We start from the raw sequence: 20654 nt of genomic DNA, 5'->3' as shown, positions 1-20654 counted from the left end.
AACATTTATTTTGAATTTCTGGTTTGTATCTCAGGACATTTTGCACAGTCACTGTGGTCTTCTGATTAAATTGGACAATGTTCGATCCTAATGTATCTGTCAGACCAACTTTACCCCCAAAAGTACAAATTAAAGGAAGAGTGAGAAAGACCTGTTTTGGCTTCAGATGAAACACACGTTTTAAACATTGTGTGATGATGAATTTTAATTTGCCAAAATGCACTAGATCAGAAGGCTTGTCAAATAAAGCTTCTGAAACCTTCCCAGCAGCACCTTGTCCTGGTGCTTGGAGTGCTGACAATAAAACTCCTGCTTGCTCACCCATGGCACACTTCGATTGTTGACCGAGGGTATTAAGCCGTGAGTGGACAGAGGGACTGTGGGAAAGCCAAGCTCGGACTCTACTCACACATCTACTGGTCAATAGCGCTGACCTCTCAGCCACAAAAGACCTTTTCATCTCTCCTCTCAAACAACAGCCAACAGCAGCACTGTGACACACACACACACACACACACACACACACACACACACACACACACACACACACACACACACACACACACACACACACACACACACACAAGACAGGCCAACTGTGTGTTTATTTGATATGCAATGAGATGTTACGTCATGATGCTTTTCTGAAACTTTTCTTTTTTTTCTGTGACCAGCTGCCACTTGTTGTTGTTGAATTCCTGGAAATATGATCATGCCATTTGTTTTTTGGTCGACCCAAGCTGAGGTTTATATACTATAAAAGCTTTACAGGTCGCATTATCAAATATCAGAATCTCAAAAACAACATCATAAAGATAAGATAAAAAATTTTTCTTTTATTTTTATTTTCTTCAACAAATTAACATTTTTTCTAATGAAATAATTACCTGGATTTTTTAAGGTACCTTCTGGAAACAAGTGAAATAATCTCCCACTGCTGACAATGTGCTTTACTTGTTTTCACAAAAATGACATTTCAACCATCAGCGTTAGTGTTTCAGTCCCTATTACAACTACCAGGGGGCGCTGTGGTGAAAAAAAAAAACCCTCTGTACCACAACTGGACTATCTTCAACATACACACACACAACTGGCTGCCTTCTTCCTGTGTTAAGAATAAATTCTTGTTGTTACATCTTTGAAGACACAGAGCTGTTGAAGGGATGATAACTGTAGGTATTTGTGTAGAAAAGGTATTTAAAATGTGACTTTTGGCAGTGTTTAATCAAGGGATTTAAATTAGTCATGAGACATGAATGTCCACTTGACCATCAGCTCACAAGCACACAGTGCATTAACAATTAAATCACACAAAATGGACATTTTATCAGTTTTAATTCAGAAATTATTACTCCAAAATAAGTAAAAATTCCACAAATGAAATGCACACAAGTTGAAGATAAAGTTTGTTATTTATTTATTTGTTCTACTTAAAGATACTTGAAAAGTCTGGATCTTCAGTGATTAAAACTTTAGAGCGAGAGTTTCTAATCTGTAGGTGAGTATAATCAGTGGAGGTCTAGTGAGACACATTTAGTACAACTTTATTTGTGTACATAAAATAAAAATTTAAACAAAGATGTGAGATAACCACAAAGGTGAATCCCAGTGTGCTTCACACATTATTTTACCTACATGATTTGTAGTTACTCTTCTTCTACTTTTCATCAGATGAAATCATTACACGCTTCACTATTTGCTCATGGTGTACATTTGAATGCAGTTCTGGAAGTGGGCAGTCGTGTTCATTTGCGGCTTCAGGACAATAATATAAATTTTAGGCAGGAAGTATCCCCCGAGGAAGGCCAGGACGCTGAAGAGTATGGCAAACACGTGTGCAGCCATGGTGAACGGGCCTCTGCTGATGAGGTATAAAGTGAAGAAGCTCATCCAGGAGATCATGTACACCATGAGGCTGAAGGTGACACACTTGGCCTCGTTGTAGTTTGCTGGCAGGTCTTTCCCCATGTAGCTGAAAGAGAAGCAGAGGATGCTGAGCAGGGAAACATAAGCTAGCTCGAGGCCCGAGCCAGGTGAGAGGGTATTACTGCACTCCAGGACAATGCTGTCCTTGTAGAAGTCAAGATCCTGGGACGGCTGGGGAGGGTTGATGGCCTCACGGAACACAGAAATGAGCAAGATGGTGACAGACACCAGGAAAATGGTGAGCTCTGGCCCATTTTTTTTGGCCCACTTGTCATAGACCGGCGGCAGCTTGGAAGCAAATTTAAAAATGCAGACAACCTGGAGGGAACGCACAGTGATGCAGGCCAGGCACACAGTGAAGCTGACGATGAATAGAGGCTGCTTGAGGATACAGGCCAGAGGAGACGGCTGGCCAAAATGGCACAAAGAGCTTATGGCAGCAACGGTCAGGGCTGCCAGCATCAGGAGGCAGGTGCGGCCTCCGGCAGACTTGGCCACGGGCGTGTTCAGGTTGAGCAGGAGGATTACTGCAGAACTGGAGGTCATGAGAAGACAGGTGGCCAGAAAGAAGAGCAGGGCGATGGAGAGGGGGGCGTCCCAGGCGAGCAACAGGACTGTCCTATTCAGACACTGCTCGCTGCTCGATGGAGCCCACTCCTCCGGCAGGCAGGGCTGGCATATGGTGGGTTCTGAGGAGGAGACACAACAGAGGCGCAAAGAGACAAGTAAAAAGCTAAGCTGGGTTTTGTCCAGTGTGATGATGTTCACATTTAATGTTATAGTCTAGAAGAGAAAAGACATTTTGTTCATAGTATGAGTATCAGCTCATTGTATGAGCATTGTGCACCACCTGCTGGTCAGTCTCACACACAACAGAAACACAACGCAAAAAATATTGCTGCGTTGGATCAATTTGTTCAACAGTGGTTGTAACAGTCTTCCAGAGTTTCAAGCAGAATTCAAAAGGAGAAAACAAAAAAAAGAGTTAAGGAACTGCCAGACTTCAAAGATCACGAGATGAACTGTCACCTGCGTGATCTCTGTCCTGACTACTGGGACAGTTGCTCTTATGTCTTCTGTCTTATATTTTGTTTTTGGATATTTTTATGTTTAGCTTTTATTTTCTTTCACACTTTAGAACAACCTCTATCACATGTGTCACACACATATTCACCTGCACCACTGATGATGCTGACATCCAAGACATTTTGTTTGTTCAGTGTAATCAATTCGTAAAATGTTGGCTTATTCAATCTCCCATCTTTCCCATGAGCTGAGAGATGAGTTTATTACTTTCTTAATCATGGAGCAAATATCTCATTTAAGAAACACCTTTTCATCTATCCTTTCGTTTTGATATATATTTTTTCCAGCCTTTGACCTCTTTGTGTGTGTGTGTGTGTGTGTGTGTGTCTTTATTTTACCACTTTTATTGAGGAATGTGGCTTCAGGACAAGCCTGGCAGTCGAAGCAGCAAGTGTGTTGCCCCATCAGGAGTTTCTTGTGGCCCTTTGGGCAGGGTGGAGAGCAGATGGATAGTGGCACCTACATGCAATCAACAGGGATTGAGAAAGATTATAAACAATCTTAATTTGATCAGAATCTCCAGATTTGAAAACAGAGATAATCTGCATGTTGGTCTTACTGGTGTTGAACGCTGTGTGTTGTACCACTCGATTTGATCATCATCAATTGTGAGCATAATGGGATCAGGGCTGAAGGAGCCCACCTGTCTGAGAGACCAGTCTGTCCCCCTCCAAACCCAGGAGATGATGTCATATCCTGTGGGCGGGTCACCGTTCTCATCAAAGTAGACAGAGGTGTTATCCAGAGAGAATCGCACCTGCTTGAGCCACGAGAGAAGCTGTCGGGGCGCAGTGAGAGGAAACATCAGTGCTTGGGTAAATGTGGTTCTGAGAGATTTTGTTCACTGGGAAAACCACTAGTTTACATTTGCTCACCTCCCACGGATACACCCTCCTCCTCTGGCACTCTCCAGAATCACAGCCAAGAGCTTGGTGCAGAGCATGAGCCACAGCGTACACAGCCTTATACACATTGAAGGAAGAGGTAATGTCATATTTCTCCAGTGAGAAATTCTTCCTGGCGAGGCTGTACAGGTCTGTGCTTTGTAGACAGTCATTGTCTGGGTTTGTGGTGCCATTGGAGACTTTCTGGGTGTTACTCTGTTGCATAGAAGCCTGAACAACCTGTCTCTCAAAGTCCCCAAAACCAGAAATAGCTGCATATTTGATGGACACACCAAGCACAGTGCCGATGGTGTGGATCCCAGGAATATCTGATATAAGAGTAGCTGATGACCAGTCCTCCGTCCCAATCCACACTTTATCTGTCACATTGTGCTCAACGACAAACGGGAAGAAGCCACTGAGCTTTGACTTGCTGGAGAAGACTACGATGGTGTTGACTTTGGTTGTCAGTATGCTCTCCACCATGTTCCTCATGGTCTGGGCCGTGTCAGCACTGAGTGAGGGGATGACTCCTTGGTAGGCAATGCAGATGCCGTGGTATGGTGCTTGGTTGGAAAGACTCTGCATACCCTCCAGGCCGTAGGCATTGTCACTACCTAAGAGAGCAATCCATGTCCAGTTGAAATGAACTAAAAGCTGGATCATGGCAGCGACCTGGTTCTTGTCACTGGGAATTGTGCGGAAAAAGGCTGGATAGAGGAATTTGTTGCTGAGCATTTCATTTGATGCTTCATAAGAAATCTACAATGAAACAAAGAGGATGAGGAATGACTCAGTGTTGCATGCAGGTCTTTTCAGGTCATATTTCAAGGGCAATGATTGAAACTTACTTGTGGTATGAGATAGGCCCCCAGCAAAGAAGCAGGGGTGAAAGTTTTGCTGCTGCTGTCCGGCCCAATCACTGCCACTGCATTTTTACTGTTGTGATAGCCTGGGTCTGTGTCTCCCTCTGTCCCAGGCGTAGAGGGGCTCTGGTTCTGCTCCAACAGGTCCAGTGTGGCCAGGACACTGGCCGGCACTGAACAGATGTCGTACATCTGGTAGCCCAGCTTCACTCCTGGTAGAAGAGGCTTTGGTCCACTGCTGTTATTGATTTCCTCCACAGCAAATCTCATGGCTTGCATCAGGTGAAAACCGTGTTTGTTGGGCGTACCTCTAAAAATGGTTACACGTAAAAAGAAATATCAATTAAAGCAAATGATACTCTAGATGACTAAAAAATAACAATATTTGGGTTGATATCAAAGCCACACCAGTGGAGTTGGAAGTTTACTGTCCAGTAACGGAGTAAAACTCACTCATCACATGGCCCCAGAGCTGGCAAACTAGGAGTTGGTCCATCTGTGTAATGGAGAGGAAACATTCCAGCGATGCTGAAGTTGCCCTGCAGTTGCATGCCTTGTCCCTGAGAAGTGTAATCCAGTTCCCCATCAGTCAGCTGCACCAGCAGCCAACCCAAGAACAGAAATGCAGCACCAAACGTATCCATGCTTCACCTCCACCTCACACACGCTGCTGTGGGTCTCAGTGTCGTTTGCCAAATGGATCAGGGGATGTTTTTGAAAGTGTGGACTGACAGAGGGAGGGATGAGAAGATCACTTTTGCATCTTTCCGGGGATTGTTTGTTGACTGAAGTATATTTGCATGTGTAATTTGTTTGTGTGACTGTAGGGTGTCCCTCTCATTAAAATAAATTGCATAAATGTAACAAGGCATGAAAAGGGAGACCGGTGTTTTTTCCATTAATCTTTGACAAGCGGCACAAACCGGTAAACCAGAGCAAATGCAGACAGTTTATGGCTCAGTGCTGATTTATGAGTCATAAAGCTACTTCACTTTATCTTAGACATTTTAAAATACAATTCAACTTGAATTCAAATTCAGGTCGGTTTTAAAGAATTTTCAAAATCATTCTTTCTAATATTTTTGTTTGTCTCACTTGAGAGTTTAAGCATCTTTTTACTGCTCAACTGGATAATCGCATGATACTGTCGCTGATCGCTGCACTTGTGACATAATGCATAGGTTCAAGATGGAAATCTTGAGGATGAAAAGCTCTATACATTTAGGTCCAATGCAAGGATTTTTAAAAAAAAGCACTTACTTTAAAAATCAATTTTTCCACATTTTTCCACCCTCAAATGATGAGTTAATGTATCAGAAACAAAGGTGATTCTGTGGACACACAGGACGTCTTATGAACAACATTAGATATACAATAACTTTAACAGTAACATTCATGACAGTGATCAGGGCTAAGTTCTATATAGTTAAATTTAACTTTTTTTGCATGTGTTGTATTTTTTTTTATTAACATCTTCTGTTTAGCTCGGGTCTATTTAGAAATTAATTCCCTCCAAATTTCAGTCAAGTCAGTTATCTGTCTCGTACCTGCAGTAAATTGAGCCACAAAAAGGGTTTCATAAAACAAAATGTTGTCTGGGCAGGAAACTACACTTTTTTTTTTATTCTTCCCAGTCATCTTGAACAAAAAACAAACAGTGTGACAAAAAGTCAGACACCATAATAATTAAACCTCACACAAAGGTAGCTTTCTTGGACATTTTATTGAGTATAAACTTTTTATTGTCCAGTTTGACACTCTGATAGAAGGAGTAGTGGTAAAATCAAATGTGACTTCAGATTTTACAGCCTATTCATCTTTTTCACAGCAGACATTTTCCACTTTCACTTGTCATAGCAGGGTCCTGGTATAGACCTGCTATGACAAGTCAAAATCTCTGTAGTGAATTAGATCTGTTGTCCACTCCATCTCACTGGAACCTTCAATAATTAGTGTTGTTATTTATATCTGTGTTTTTGTTGTTTAGATAAAAATGTCAGTCATGAAAAAGGATTGTGCAAGTGTGGCTGAATTTGCATTTTGGTTGATATTTGAGCACACTTGTTGTACTAACATGCAATTTGCCTGACGCTCTCCTGTATCCAGAACCCAAACCCATTGTTTTGACATGAATACTGAGCATTTTGTCAACCACACTATTGTGTAGGCAAATAGACATGTAAATATCCATGTCTGATTTGTGTGAAAAATATTTGCATTTTTTAACAGAAAAAGGATTTGGTACTAGCTTTAATGGTAGTTTCTGTTCAAACATGTGAGGCAGCTGATTTAATTAATGCTTACTTTGTCAGTTATATATTTAACAGTAAATTTAAGACATATTAAAATAACAAAAAAAGATTCATTAAAGCAAAAGCTGTTATTCAATTATGTTTTATTTTGTTTTCCAGAATTTAATTATTTGACTGGATTTTAAACATTGGATTTTTGGAGATATGTTTCTGTCATTAAACCAAATTACCAATTTTTTTCCTCTAAAAACTTTCATAGCAGGAAAGGCACAGGTGCAAACAATAACACCGGTGATGGCTCATCAATTGTTCCAGGAAATCATGCCAGTGAACTAACATGCTCAATAGGCCTTTTTCACAAAAGACACTTTGACATGGCACAGTAGAAAAACTGCAGGTGTAAATAATAAAATGAATTATGTCTGAATTCCATTTAGCTGCTTCAGTTTCAGAAACAAAAACATCAGTGGGGTATATATCATGTAACATTTATAATTGTATTTCACAAACCTTATTGGGTATACAGAATGTAATAACCAAGTAATATCTAGACCTCCTTTTAGTGGTTCATGGTTTAGATTCTTAATCTTTATACCCATGTAGCTTTTCATTAAATAACACAGACCATCTGGAACAGCTTCACAAGCAAACTCTCTATGTGTGAAAGGGAAATTATAGCCTAAGTCATCATGAATTTCTTGTAAGTATAATAAAATACAAAAATACAAATACAAAATCGATACCACAAAGATGCAAATATGTTATGAAGTATTATGAGGACTTAAGTTGTCCTTATATAAAGTTGGTGATATCTAGACATTTTCACAGGTAGTTTGGGTGGAGAAAAGTCCTGGGATAGCAGAAAACTTAAGACACCCAACATAGCATAGACACTTTTGTAAAATTCGGTTACTTTGAATTAGTATCCTTAAAGTTTAACATCTCAGACTCCCACCCCCTACAGATGTCTCCCCTGTTAGAACAGCTTCTTTAAAACGCCCACGTTTGTTTTTCCAGAGTAAAAATTTAAAGAAACTTTATTTAATTTATGTAACGTCTCTGGATAAAGGGGGTGGCGTCTGGCTCTGCTTGCGTCACTGCTGTGCGACGCACATGTTGAGGTGAAAGTGCAAGGCTGCCATTTTTTCGAAGAAGCCTTCCTGATTAGTTAGACGAGCAGAGACGAGTTGTGAGTTTCACCGTCACTTCTGAGCAGATGTTTCTCACCTGTTGGCGAACTGAAGACTCACAGTGCAGGTATTTTACTGAAACTCGGTGTATTTGAACTCGGGTCGAGACGGAGGCTCTGCTCGGCGCTGCGGACGGCTGCTTAGCTCGGCGGGCTAACATTAGCTGTGGCTGTAAACAAACACTGCAGACAGTGGAGGAGCAGCTGCTGGTAAACCACCGCACATTCTGCGGATTTGTTCAGCAGATTTTGGTCCAAAAAATATCAGCCAGATAGAGAGCTAACATCAGGGGGGAGCAGCGGGCGGCAGGAGGCGGTTTGAGGCTGCATGTCTGCAAGTTTGCGACACTACTTGAGTTTTGATGACAGTGCGAGTTCTTCTAAACCAGCTCGGAGCTCAGTCGCTTTAGAGCGGGTCGGGGGGTCTGTCGGGTCACAGGGGACAACACACGGACACGGGCTCACACACGCAGCGTCATGTCGTCCTTCTCGGAGTCGGCCCTGGAGAAGAAGCTGTCGGAGCTGAGCAGCTCGCAGCAGAGCGTCCAGACTCTGTCTCTGTGGATCATCCACCACCGCAAACACTCGGCCCTCATCGTCAAAGTGTGGCACAGGGAGCTGAAAAAAGGTGAGAGCCGCCACTGCTGCAAAAAATAGCAATGCATATTGTAGGTTTTGTGCAACAAAACAGGATGCTGGTAGCGTTCAACATATTGTGATTAACTGTTAGTAGATTCATTAGACACTGTCTCTGATTAAACGAGGTTAGACATAAAGGAAATGAAGACCTTTTCTTGCCTTTGTGCTATGATTCCTAATGCTTAACTTCACCCAAATACAGTTATTACATATAAATAATAAGTGTTTTGTCAAAAATGAGCATCCAGAGTCCAAAATAGTTTAGTTTGTTTAGCACAATGAGAGAGAGGACCTCATGGCCCACATACCTGTAAAATGTCAAGGATAACAAACAAAGTCCAAGACTTATTTCCACTGTGGTCCTTAATTTTCAAAAAACAAACAAACAAACACAAAAAATGGGACAGAATTGGTGCAGGAGTCCAGGTGTCTCAGCAGCATCATGTTAACAGTAATACAACATAAAACGCAACACAAATGAGAAATAGTTTACACATTTTCTTTACTCCTGCAGATAACTAACCATATCTAGACATTGTGTTGTCATGGTGGAATTCTTCCACACACTGCACTTTCATAAATTCCATTCCCTTATACAGCAGATAATCAAACAGTTAGGCCTTGTTTTTAGAGTCATTGTATAGTTTGGACCTTCTTAAAGTACATCCAGAAAACCTGTTGCTTTTAAAGAGCCATGATTTCTTCACAGAAAACCTTTCACTCTGCTGTGACTATGGATGCAATGTTAAACATACCGAGAAACATGACAAATCAGTTCCTGAAGTAGAGTAGACCGGTATGTTGAAGAAATATAGGTCAAATGACAGAGTGAATGACACTTTATTGCAAAATAATTTGAATGTGTTGACCATCATATGTTGATAATGCAATGTAAGAATGAACTTTTCTAATTGAATCTTCAGTATAATAGTTTAAATAAGCTGTTTTTTTTCATGTGTTGTCCAGCTAAAAGCAACAGGAAGCTGACCTTCCTGTATCTGGCCAATGATGTCATTCAGAACAGCAAGAAGAAAGGACCAGAGTTCACCAAAGACTTTGAGTCCGTTCTCGTCGATGCCTGCTCTCATGTTGCCAGGTAGATAATAATGTGGCCACTGTATTCTCTCAGACAAGCTACAAATAAAAGGCTGTGTAGTGAGTGTGTGTGGGTGTGCCCTGTATGTGTAGATGAGTGGCATGGTTACTGCCCTGAAGCTTTTTGATAAATAGTTGAGTATCTAAATCTAGTTTTTCCTTTTTGATTCTTGTTTTTGGCAAAAATCTGCTACTGGGGGATAGTATTTTAAGGATGGAATTCAGACAAAAGGAAAAATTTGCATGTTATCCATTTTCCCATCCAAGATTGTTTATAGGTTTGTCTCAGGTCTCTATCAAAACTAAAACGAAGCCACATTTATGCAGCTACAAAAAAACAATAACCGTATCAGAGAAAAAAAGCAGAAATTAGGTTAAAATCTTTTGAAATTTGGTGCCCATATTACTTTTTTTAAATGATGCACAAACTGTTTGGAGGATGGTTTGTCTTGTACTGAACAGTGCTGTTCCCCTGCATACCTTCAGTGAAGCAGATGAGAGCTGTAAAAAGCACATGGAGAGACTGCTGAACATCTGGAAAGAGAGGAACCTCTACAGGAGTGACTTCATTCAGCAGCTCAAACTGGCCATAGAAGACTCTAACAGCCCCAGGCCTTCAGGTTAGACGACTGTCACATGATCTCACTGTTGCACCTACACATGAATCTATATGATATTTGTTAGGGGTGGGTGTTACCACTGAATGTGGTTTTGATCTGACGTCACGTAAAACCGGGTCCACTATCAATGATACAGATGCCCATATTTGTCATTATTATTAAAATGACATGACGTGATATGTAGGGAAGAGAAGTGTCTTGATTAATGAGGTGGATGAGGTGAATGCATCATTAGTACAATGTTTCTGCATATATTTTTAAGCACAACCGTGTCAAAACAAAAGAGTAGTAAATAACAAATATTTATTGTGTGAGTTTGTAGAAATAATTAGGTGATCACTGCACACGTGCACGTAGCAGCAGGAAAAGGAGGAGCGTTCATGTGCCCAGAACGTGATCTAACATAAGATGGATCAATATTTTTGGTTTTAATTCTATTGATAGGGTGATGATTGATTCTCAAAACAAAACTTAGTATCTTTGGTACTGATATTTTAGGTATTCTTGTTTTTGTATTTTAAAACCTTTTATTCTGATCCGCGTTATAGTGGAGAAAAAATTCTAGAAATTTAAATGTTAGAGTTTTCTGATTTGTTAGAGCTGGAAATGAGCGTTGGACGCTTAATTTAAAAATAGTTGAATGTTGACCTAACTGCCATTTCAGAATAACTTCACCTCTGCCTCTGATAAAATGGCAAAATTTCAGGATTTCTTTTTAAAAAAATAACCCCAGAATTAACTTTAGTGTAATTTCTAACATGAAATGAATGCAAGGAATTCAGTTTTATTTTTTTATCTGCAGCATAATATGTACGACTAACTACATACGATGGTAGCATTTGTTTTCTGTTCTGTGGTCTCTAAACTTGACAATGCAGAAGAGAAGAAGCCGGTGAAACGTAGCTATCAGAAGATCCAGGAAGATGAAGAAGATGAGGACGACGACTACAGAAGCCACAACTCACCTCACAGCACAGATGTCTCTGCGACTCAGCTGGTAAGGAGACTAATGTTTTCCTTGAATTACACTGGATCATCAGCTCTCATTAACTTTCAGTGACTCTCATTAACTTTCTCCCTTTGTGACACACTTTCAGACAGAGGAGCTGGTGAAGGCCCTGCAGGACTTGGAAAACGCTGCATCAGGGGACGCAGCTGTTCGTCAGAAGATCGCCTCACTACCGCAGGAAGTCCAGGACGTTTCCTTGCTGGAGAAGATCACTGGTAAGACCTGACAGCACAGTTTGATTAAAAATGAGTTTTCTTGGAATGTTTTATTTAGATATTTTTCTCAGCATGGATCTGCAGTGTTCTTATTTTTCCTCATTATTGAAGCTTAAGAATCAGAATCAGAAACACTTTATTGCCAGGTATGTTACAAAAAAGGAATTTGACATGGTGTTGTTGGCGCAAAACAGGAGACTGGACTGACAAGTTCCATAACACATGCAAGCGAAACATACTAAATAGAAAGAAAGAATTCTGTTAATGATGAAGAACAGTAAATAAAACCATGTACAGAGTGTTGAAAGTAAAATGGAATTGTTTAAATCACGTGTTTACAAGCAGTCAGTTTTTAGTCAGTAGGTTTGGTCAGTTTCCAGTAATATTGTTTATGACCATGTTACAGTAATTAGAATAATTCTATTTATAGAACTTCTATAAACATAGGTTAGAAGACAATATCTGTTGACCACTATGGGACAAGATATATTATACTAAACATAAAAAATCTATTGAGACAAAGATAAAAAAAAAAGACAAAAGTAAAAAGAAACTGAGTAAATGAACAAAAAAAAACAGATTTTAAAACAGATGAAAAGGTCTAGAAGTAGAAGAAAAGATCCAAAGTTAAATGACTTGTCCATAAAGAAACTCTGAAAATAGATATAATCTGTGACTTTAACAACCCACTTTAACCCCATTCCAGATAAGGAGGCAGCAGACAAGCTGTCAAAGACGGTGGATGAAGCCTGTTTGCTGCTGGCGGAGTACAACGGCCGACTGGCTGCGGAGCTGGAGGACCGGAGGCAGCTGGCTCGCATGCTGACTGAGTACATCAGCAGCCAGAAGGAGGCGCTCATGGAGAGAGAGAAGAAACTAGAGGCAAGGCACAGCATACAAACATAGCAACCAAAGGCATACAGAGGACTGAGACATAGATCTCTACCTGAATATGTTTGTGTTAAAATTTCTCCTTTACCAGTTAACTTTGAGTGTTTATTCAATACAAACTCACTCTTTATGTTTTCATGGGCAGTGTTTTCCTGTTTAGCTGCAGGGGCAGGATAGGAACAAAAAGTTTTATTCTAAAAGACTGTAACATTGAAAGATGATTTCCAAAGTTACAGACACACTTGATTTCTGTAACTGTCTTTATTAAGAGAGAAGTGAAAAAATGCAATATGTCCTTTAGATCTTTTTCATCAACTGTCTTGCTAGTGAGAATGCCAGTAATGCCTAGTTTTGTTTTAATCAGCTCTCAACCTGTCTATTTTTTTCATTGAGGACTTTGGTCGTATTTTTGCAAAAGTATTTTAAAGAACGTAGCCAAAGAGATTGTCCATCTGCCACTGGCATTTGAACACACACACAAACTGTAAATTTGTCAGAAGTCTGGTTCTAGCTAACAGAAGCGTGGCTGAGACAGCATTAGCATGGAGGACAAAGAAACAGTGGAAAGAAAGATTAACAAGTAACCTGATTACATCCTGAGATTCCCCCCAAGAAACCTTTGTTTTTTAAAATTATTTATTTCTGATTCATGACAACTTAGGTCTATTTATTGTTTTCGTAGTGTTGGTTGTAATTCTTTGTATCTTATAGCTATAATCATGTTACTTACTGTGATCTGCTTTATATCCCAGTTGAACTTATCTGAAAAATTTAACTATAAAATCACGGCCAAAAACCGTTCTTTGTAAAAAATTGTTCAAAATGTTCATAGACCAACTTCCTGTCACACTGCACTTGCACAGTTTGCACAGAGCTCCTCTGAAAATATGCATTATTACTGACATTTTGGCTTCACACATTTTCTTTTTAAATGAAGTGGTTCGGTTAATCTTGCTTATTTACAGCCTGTCTAATTGATTACCCATACATATTTAGTTATTATAACAGGCGGCCATGATGGCTCAGTGTACCTGTGTTCTATGCTTTGTAGTGTAATCATTTTTAACTCACCTGTACCTGTGTTGTGTCCACTTGATTGCCCTCTGCAGGAATATAAGCAGAAACTTGCGAGGGTGACCCAGGTGAGGAAAGAGCTCAAGTCCCACATCCAGAGTCTCCCTGACCTCTCCCTCCTGCCCAATGTGACTGGTGGTCTGGCCCCGCTCCCCTCGGCTGGAGACCTCTTCTCCACCGACTGAGAGGTCTTTTCTTAGACAAACTGCCCTGACGCTCCTCCCCATCCAAACCCAGCCCCATGTTTGATTCACAAAAATACTCCCAGCTGTGTCTCCAGCCAGAGGACACATGTGGTCAAACCTCTCTCAGCGGAGTAGCCAGCCCACCTGCTAACGCCAGACCTGCGGGACAAGAGGGAGGAAGGGACATTAGAAGGAAGGTTTGGTGAAATCGAAACGCTCTGCAGAGGAGAACAGAGACTCTGTCAGCCGGGATTTTTCCTGTTCTCGCTCAGTCAGGATTCCACTCCACCAGCTTGGAACGAGTTTGTTTCCTGTTTGTTTTTATTTTATTTTATTTTTTTAAATGCTGGAAATGTCACTGATTTAGGAGGAAGGGGAGGGGTGAAGAAGCAAAGCTTTGACAGACATAAATGTTGGTTTTCAGGGGCCTGTCAATCAAGGTGTCTTTCTGTGTGGTATATTTTGGATTCAGTGAGCAAAGGTGGGCCGTTTGCTCTCACAGTACTCAGAGGTTGCAACTACACTGTGAAGAGGATTACCGCATTAGTTTTATTTTTTGACTTTCAGTTGGCTTCTTATTGACACATAGATAGATGGTTTAATGAATGCGTAGGACGATATGTTGTTTCAGATGTCTTGTGGTAACAGCACAGTCAATAACACTTCGTAGAATCTGTGACTAACGAATTTTGTGTGGTTTGTGTTCACATTAGCATATTTTTCTCATTTACAGACTAAAACTGTGCAATGCAGAGTACACGTTTGTTTTCAAGCTTTAATTTGGACAGATGCTTGAAATGTGATAAAACTAATTATGTTCATAAGTGTGTACTAGGCAAGGTTTGAGTTTGACAAAACGAATCCTGGAAGTTTGAAGAAACAATTCAAAGTTTGCTTTCTAAAAAACTGCCTGGTCTTTATTTGTAGGAAAACATTTATGAAATGCTGAAATTCAAAAATACAGTAACTCTGGGATGGGGGAAAATAGAAAGACTAAAGAATACAGTTTTTTTTTGTTTCTTTTTTAGTGTGTGTAGGGTTGGGAAACAAGGGGAAGAAAAATGTATAAAGCTAACTAGGTCACAGCAGGACCTTAATCTGATAGTGTTGTATATCATAAGATCTGCTTTGATATTGAAATAAACAAATTAGACAGGTTGTCCAGTTACGTTTACTACCTTAGATATGTGAAACAAACTGGAGCTGTCATCTTCAGCTTCATTCTCAAGTATTTAAGAAAATCTTTTCACAAGGATTCATAATATTAAATTCCAACAATTTGATTAGAATGTTGAACGATAATGCCTTCCTGTGCGTAGATGAAATATTTTACTGAAAAGTAGCCGCAGCAGATTCACCTCTGGAGTTTTTTCTCAAAATTGACAAACCTCATTACAAATCCTTTAATTTCAATATTAAGGCCCAATGTAATATTTTGGTACAGCAGTTTGTGAGGTTTTCTCAACCATTCTGTCAAAGCCAGAACGATAGGTATCATTTGTTTAGCTCATATTTGAATTTTAGTTGTCTGTATACAGAGAGAAAAAAAAATCATTTATGGAGGAGTTTTACGATAAAACGTGCGAGATGTTTACCAAGACAAACTACTCATTTTGTTAAAACCTTCAGAAGCCAATCACAGCTTCTGCTGCAGGTGAGATGAATGTTTTCTAACATTAAAGAAGATTACAGTAGATGTAATTTACCTGCTGATGCTTGGGTGAGAAATGCTGCTACAGATCCTTTCCAGTAAACCCTCTGATTGATTGGAGTCTCATGGCAGTAAGGAAACCATATTTCCAACAGCCGGGGGGGAAAAAAAGAAAAAGAAGTGAGTCACAGCAACTTTACAGTGTTTGTTAAACCAAATGTGTGGATGTTACCATTAGAGTTATTAGTGGGGGCCCAAAACACATATTTGGGCTTTTACATGACCCTAATGTTAAACTATGGATGTTAAAGTGGCTGAATTTTACCTCATTATATGATTCAGTTTTGATTAAAATATAATTCAATTCACTGTTCAGGAAGGATTTCAGCAACATTTTGACCCAGGTGTGCTTCACTGTTGGTATTAGTTAGATCTTTTCTTACCTACTTGCCGTGTGGTATGTGTTTCTCTCTGCAGAATCATACTGTACTACTAGGGCTCTGCTAGTACAAGTAGTATTTTTCTGTAATGAAAGTGATTCAGTGGATGCCAATAAACTGGAACCATTTGAACAATTACATGAGTATTTTAGATCAAGTATATAAGGTAAATATATAGACACTGTTAGGTGTGCTGCTTGTAGGTTTGTTGCCTATAAAAAAGGGGAAAAAAAGCATTTCTTTACAGTATGAAATTGTATAACTGTGTGTATATAAAAACTAGGATTAACAGTCAGGTCATTATGTCACAATTACAAGTTTTGGCACCCAATCACTATAAGATCTCAACCATGAGTGGGAAACACCTATTGCTCTGTGATGCATATCAGCTGTCAGTATTATAGGGACGCCATCGTTTAGTTAGAGGTGTCCGTTAATGTAAAGGTCATATTTTTATCTCCCTCTGCCCTTGTTTCCTTTCTTTTCTTTACTGTCAAGTGTCAGCATAAAATGACCCTAAAACTACTAATAAAAGCAGCTATGTAGGTATAATAAAAGGAGTATAGGCACGCTATTTAGGCACATTACTTCATACCATACTTTATAACACTTTATACCATTTTTCTTTTTGTGCATTTTCCAACCTACACTACAATATTATAGCACAATGCTACACACCACGTGTGTATTACTAGCAGGTCATATCTGTCCTTGTAATAGGTAGATCCAGACAAATAAATGTACAAGTACCACACCCGAAACCACAATGCACGTTGTGGCTCTGCACAGGAAATCCAAGTTTCCATTGATGTATGCTTCTTCTAGAATGTTGGCTCCTGTTCATCACAAGATTCTTGGGTGTCACAGGGAACACATTCTAAGATCGGTCACAACCTGCGTGAGTGGACACAACTACATATACTGGTTGAGAGTCTGGAGAGAAACCTCCGCCTACAGATACAAAGAACAAAAAAGGCAAAGAGCAAAGATGAGTGGGACAAGCTCAGTGTATAATGAGCTCCGTATGGAGAAACAGCTTTGTGACGCGGTGATTAGAGTGGACGGCGTTGAATTTCACGTGCACAAGCTCATCCTGTGTAACTGCAGTCCATACTTCAGGTGAGATGGTTACAATATAAGTGAAACTGATCCATGTTAAGATATAATGCTATTAAAAACACATGAACCTATGAAATGTTAACACATTACACATATAAAGGAAACCAGTGTTTTGTAAAGTTTGTACTAAAAGGTGCATGTTCACTGTCTGCACACAATCAGCAAAATCTTTCTGTCTTTCTGTACAGTATACTGGAATGCAACTATTTAATTTGATGTGACATCTATACACTGATTTACAAATTACAAATACAAATTAGTTTTCAAATATTCATGTCATGACTATGTGTTACTTTAAAAAGCAACAGATGGTTTCAGAACTAATAAATATTTGGAAGTCCAGTTTATGTATTTTTCAACAAATTACTAACATATCATTTTGGGGATGTGAAGTTAATTTAAGCCACTCTGTGCAGTAGCATCTACTTGAGCTTGCTTCCTATTCTGCATTTCCTTTTAACTTGGTCACAGCAACCCTGAAAAGGTCAATGGGAGCTTTATATTTATACTTTTATTTTGTGAAGTGTGAATATCAAGAGCATGTGGAAAACTTTGTTTTCACTGCCTTATTTTGTGTCTTCCCGGGCCACAGAGCTCTCTTCACCCACTGGTCTACCCCAGACAGTCGAGTCTTTGACATTCCCAATGTGTCATCTGACATGATGAAGCTCATCATTGAGTTTGCCTACACTGGCTTTGTTCCTGTGACACAAGAAAATACACAAGAGCTTTTTATAGTGGCCGACCGTTTCAATGTAACGGGCATCATAAAAGCCTGCAACAACCTCATGGAGGAGCAGCTAACCCCCCAGACCTGCATCGGCATCTGGTGGTTAATGGAAACCTATTACTACCCCGAACTGAAACACAAGGCCTTCTGCTTCATGTTGAATCACTTTGAGGAAGTTGCTGTCACCTCGGAAGAGTTCCTGTTGCTCTCTGAGCAGACACTTGCTGAAATCATTGAGAATGACCAACTCAGTGTGAAGAAGGAGGAGACAGTGTTTGAGGCCATCCTCCGCTGGATCGCCTACGTCCCAGAGGAACGCAGAAAGTACATCTCCCTGCTTTTGTCAAAGGTAAGTGAGGGGTGAACAATGGCTGAGCTGCCTCTGCATTCACCTCTACATCTTTGACATCTTGCTAATGTTGTTATCATGAATACAAACCCTCCTTAGTAAAATCTGTGTCACTTCTAAGAACATGTGGTTCTTCGTCAAGGCCAGATGTAGAGAGGTCAAGACAAAACAAGAGTTAACTAAACTTAATTAAGGGGAAGAGAGATGTAGATCTATTTGCAATAATTCTGTATTAAACCTTTTCAACATCCAAATGTTCAAGGACTTTGATGAATTTGAAGTTTGAGAACTGTTACAGGCTGTTATACTATGCATTTCTGTACTGTAATTTCTTGTTACTTAAAGGCCAGCGTATATGCCAATACAATATACAGTATCTATAATAAGCTAAAGCAATGTCGGAGCATTGGCCATTGGTCTTTTTCTGTCTTCATGTCTCTGTGAAGGTCAGGCTGGCTTTGATGAGTCCAGAATACATCATGGAGAGTGTGAAAGACAATGAAATGGTGAAGGCGAGTGAAGAGTGTCAACAAATTCTCCTCGAGACCATGGAGGTCATGCTCGAAGTCAGAACAACGAGGTTCTCTGACTCTGTCTTCTATAATCCTTTGGCCCGTCCACGCCTGCCCTCTGCCATCCTGTTGGCCATTGGAGGCTGGAGTGGTGGAAACCCCACCAATGGCTTTGAGGCGTACGATGTCCGTGCAGACCGCTGGGTCAAAGTAACTGAGATTGAGTGGGCTCCCCGGGCCTACCATGGCACTGCCTTCCTCAATGGATCAGTTTACTGTATCGGTGGCTTTGACGCCATTGAACAGTTCAGCACTGCACACAGGTTTGATCTGGGCACGCACACCTGGCAGGAGGTGGCACCAATGCATTCCTGCCGCTGCTATGTCAGCGTAACTGTGATGGATGGGTACATATACGCCATAGGAGGTTATGATGGGCAAGATCGACTTGAAACTGCTGAGCGCTATGAGCCTAGAACCAACCAGTGGACCTACATTGCGTCCATGCACGATCAGAGGAGTGACGCCAGTTGCACAGCCCTCCGTGGAAAGGTGGGTATGCTGAAGAGAATCTGAGAATGACTGAGATGGTTTTATCTTAGGGCAAGGAGAGCACAGAAGCTGCACATTTCTTGCTTGACTTTTTGAGCTTGCCGAAAGAAAAACAGAAAGTTACGCTGAACAAACCTAACTAGATTATTGAACTTGATTATTTAGATGGTGCTAATAAGGGAACCTCATTGGACCACACTTCAACTTTGAGGGGGGAAAAAAAATCTTTTTCTCAAGACCCCCAAAAAAATGAATGCCAAAAACAGTATTATTCATCCACTCCTTGCAACACATTATGCAGTACTGCCTCTTTTTCTCTCACCTAAGATGCGGAAATATGTCTAGAAAACACATTTTTGACCAGATACTAGGCTAATGTTTTTGAATAGTCTTCTTCAGCTGAAGTCCTCAAAAGCCTACTTACTACAACTTTAATTCTCTCCAGGTCTACATTTGTGGTGGCTTCAATGGGAATGAGTGCCTGTCATCAGCTGAATGTTACAACCCAGAGACCGACCAGTGGACACTGATTGCCTCTATGGGAACCAGGCGCAGTGGAATTGGGTTGATCGCCTATGTAGACCATGTCTTCGCAGTAAGCACACTGAATACTGCTGACACTGCTTTTTTTTTTTTTTTTTTTAACTTAAATCCTACATAACTATTTAAACTCACACAATAAATTCAGGGCTCCTCCATAAGGGCTCCAGTATAAAATGAGACAAAAGACAGAAAAAAGTAAAAGCAATCCTGACTTAATATTTAACCTTTACTTGTGTAGGTTGGTGGTTTCAATGGAACCAGCCGTCTGCACACTGCTGAGGCCTACAACCCAGACACCAACACCTGGCACAATGTGCCCGCCATGACAAAACCCCGCAGCAACTTTGGCATCGCAGTGCTTGATGACCGCCTCTTTGTGGTCGGGGGATTCAACGGCTTGACCACCATCCTTGATGTTGAATGCTTTGATATTGAAACTGGTGAGTGGTCTGATGTCCATGACATGGAGATCTCCCGCAGCGCCCTGAGCTGTTGCGTGGTGTATGGACTCAACAACATAGCCGAGTACGCTGCCGCCCGTTACTCCCTGCAACTCTCCAATGAGGAGGATGAAGCGGAGTGATGAAGATCTGACCATGACTTTTATTGTTCTGTAAATAAATCATCATCAAACTACAGCATTTCTATTTTCAGTTTGTGTCATAACTTGTCAACTTGTTGCCAGACCACTTATTTACCCCCCATGGTCTCTGACTTCACTTCTGAACACTGATGGGAGAAAAAAAAAGAAGCAAATCTCATTGGACAAGAATCAAAAATATCTTAAAGTCAGTAGAGACAAGCAGACAAAGTGAGACTTGACATTA

General features: G+C 40.4%; 3 protein-coding genes across 3 annotated transcripts; 2 read left to right on the top strand and 1 right to left on the bottom strand.

The window, feature by feature from the left end:
* Positions 1-1473: 1473 nt before the first annotated feature.
* Positions 1474-5406, bottom strand: LOC121191208 (taste receptor type 1 member 1). The gene is made up of 6 exons (XM_041052347.1): positions 5216-5406; positions 4748-5072; positions 3888-4658; positions 3572-3790; positions 3351-3471; positions 1474-2615 (listed from the first exon to the last, which is right to left on the bottom strand). Exons 1-6 carry the CDS (start codon positions 5404-5406, stop codon positions 1693-1695), a joined length of 2550 nt encoding a protein of 849 aa, XP_040908281.1. The 3' UTR covers positions 1474-1692.
* Positions 5407-8143: 2737 nt separating this feature from the next.
* On the top strand, positions 8144-14526 carry rprd1b (regulation of nuclear pre-mRNA domain containing 1B). Its single transcript, XM_041056348.1, has 7 exons — positions 8144-8831; positions 9809-9938; positions 10424-10557; positions 11436-11554; positions 11655-11781; positions 12488-12663; positions 13782-14526. The coding sequence occupies exons 1-7, from the start codon at positions 8681-8683 to the stop codon at positions 13929-13931; spliced, it is 987 nt and encodes a 328-aa protein (XP_040912282.1). The 5' UTR covers positions 8144-8680; the 3' UTR covers positions 13932-14526.
* A 2505-nt stretch (positions 14527-17031) lies between these two features.
* LOC121191203 (kelch-like protein 10) lies at positions 17032-20410 on the top strand. The gene is made up of 5 exons (XM_041052334.1): positions 17032-17141; positions 17734-18220; positions 18667-19284; positions 19730-19879; positions 20066-20410. Exons 1-5 carry the CDS (start codon positions 17047-17049, stop codon positions 20408-20410), a joined length of 1695 nt encoding a protein of 564 aa, XP_040908268.1. The 5' UTR covers positions 17032-17046.
* Positions 20411-20654: the final 244 nt, after the last annotated feature.

Source organism: Toxotes jaculatrix, chromosome 2, assembly GCF_017976425.1.
Source record: "Toxotes jaculatrix isolate fToxJac2 chromosome 2, fToxJac2.pri, whole genome shotgun sequence".
Taxonomy (NCBI): Eukaryota; Metazoa; Chordata; class Actinopteri; family Toxotidae; genus Toxotes; species Toxotes jaculatrix.
This window is presented reverse-complemented; position numbering and strand designations above follow the sequence as displayed.

What these genes read in the sequence shown, in the direction of transcription:
- LOC121191208 (XM_041052347.1), bottom strand. Translation starts at nt 5,406, where the DNA reads ATGGATACGTTTGGTGCTGCATTTCTGTTCTTGGGTTGGCTGCTGGTG. An exon ending in GCTCTGGGGCCATGTGATGA is followed by an intron (nt 5,073 to 5,215) that starts GTGAGTTTTACT and finishes AACCATTTTTAG; the next exon opens with AGGTACGCCCAACAAACACG. An exon ending in CACATTCCTCAATAAAAGTG is followed by an intron (nt 2,616 to 3,350) that starts GTAAAATAAAGA and finishes TCTCCTCCTCAG; the next exon opens with AACCCACCATATGCCAGCCC.
- rprd1b (XM_041056348.1), top strand. Translation starts at nt 8,681, where the DNA reads ATGTCGTCCTTCTCGGAGTCGGCCCTGGAGAAGAAGCTGTCGGAGCTG. An exon ending in GCCTGCTCTCATGTTGCCAG is followed by an intron (nt 9,939 to 10,423) that starts GTAGATAATAAT and finishes GCATACCTTCAG; the next exon opens with TGAAGCAGATGAGAGCTGTA. An exon ending in AGAGAGAGAAGAAACTAGAG is followed by an intron (nt 12,664 to 13,781) that starts GCAAGGCACAGC and finishes TGCCCTCTGCAG; the next exon opens with GAATATAAGCAGAAACTTGC.
- LOC121191203 (XM_041052334.1), top strand. Translation starts at nt 17,047, where the DNA reads ATGGAGAAACAGCTTTGTGACGCGGTGATTAGAGTGGACGGCGTTGAA. An exon ending in TCTCCCTGCTTTTGTCAAAG is followed by an intron (nt 18,221 to 18,666) that starts GTAAGTGAGGGG and finishes GTCTCTGTGAAG; the next exon opens with GTCAGGCTGGCTTTGATGAG. An exon ending in GCACAGCCCTCCGTGGAAAG is followed by an intron (nt 19,285 to 19,729) that starts GTGGGTATGCTG and finishes AATTCTCTCCAG; the next exon opens with GTCTACATTTGTGGTGGCTT.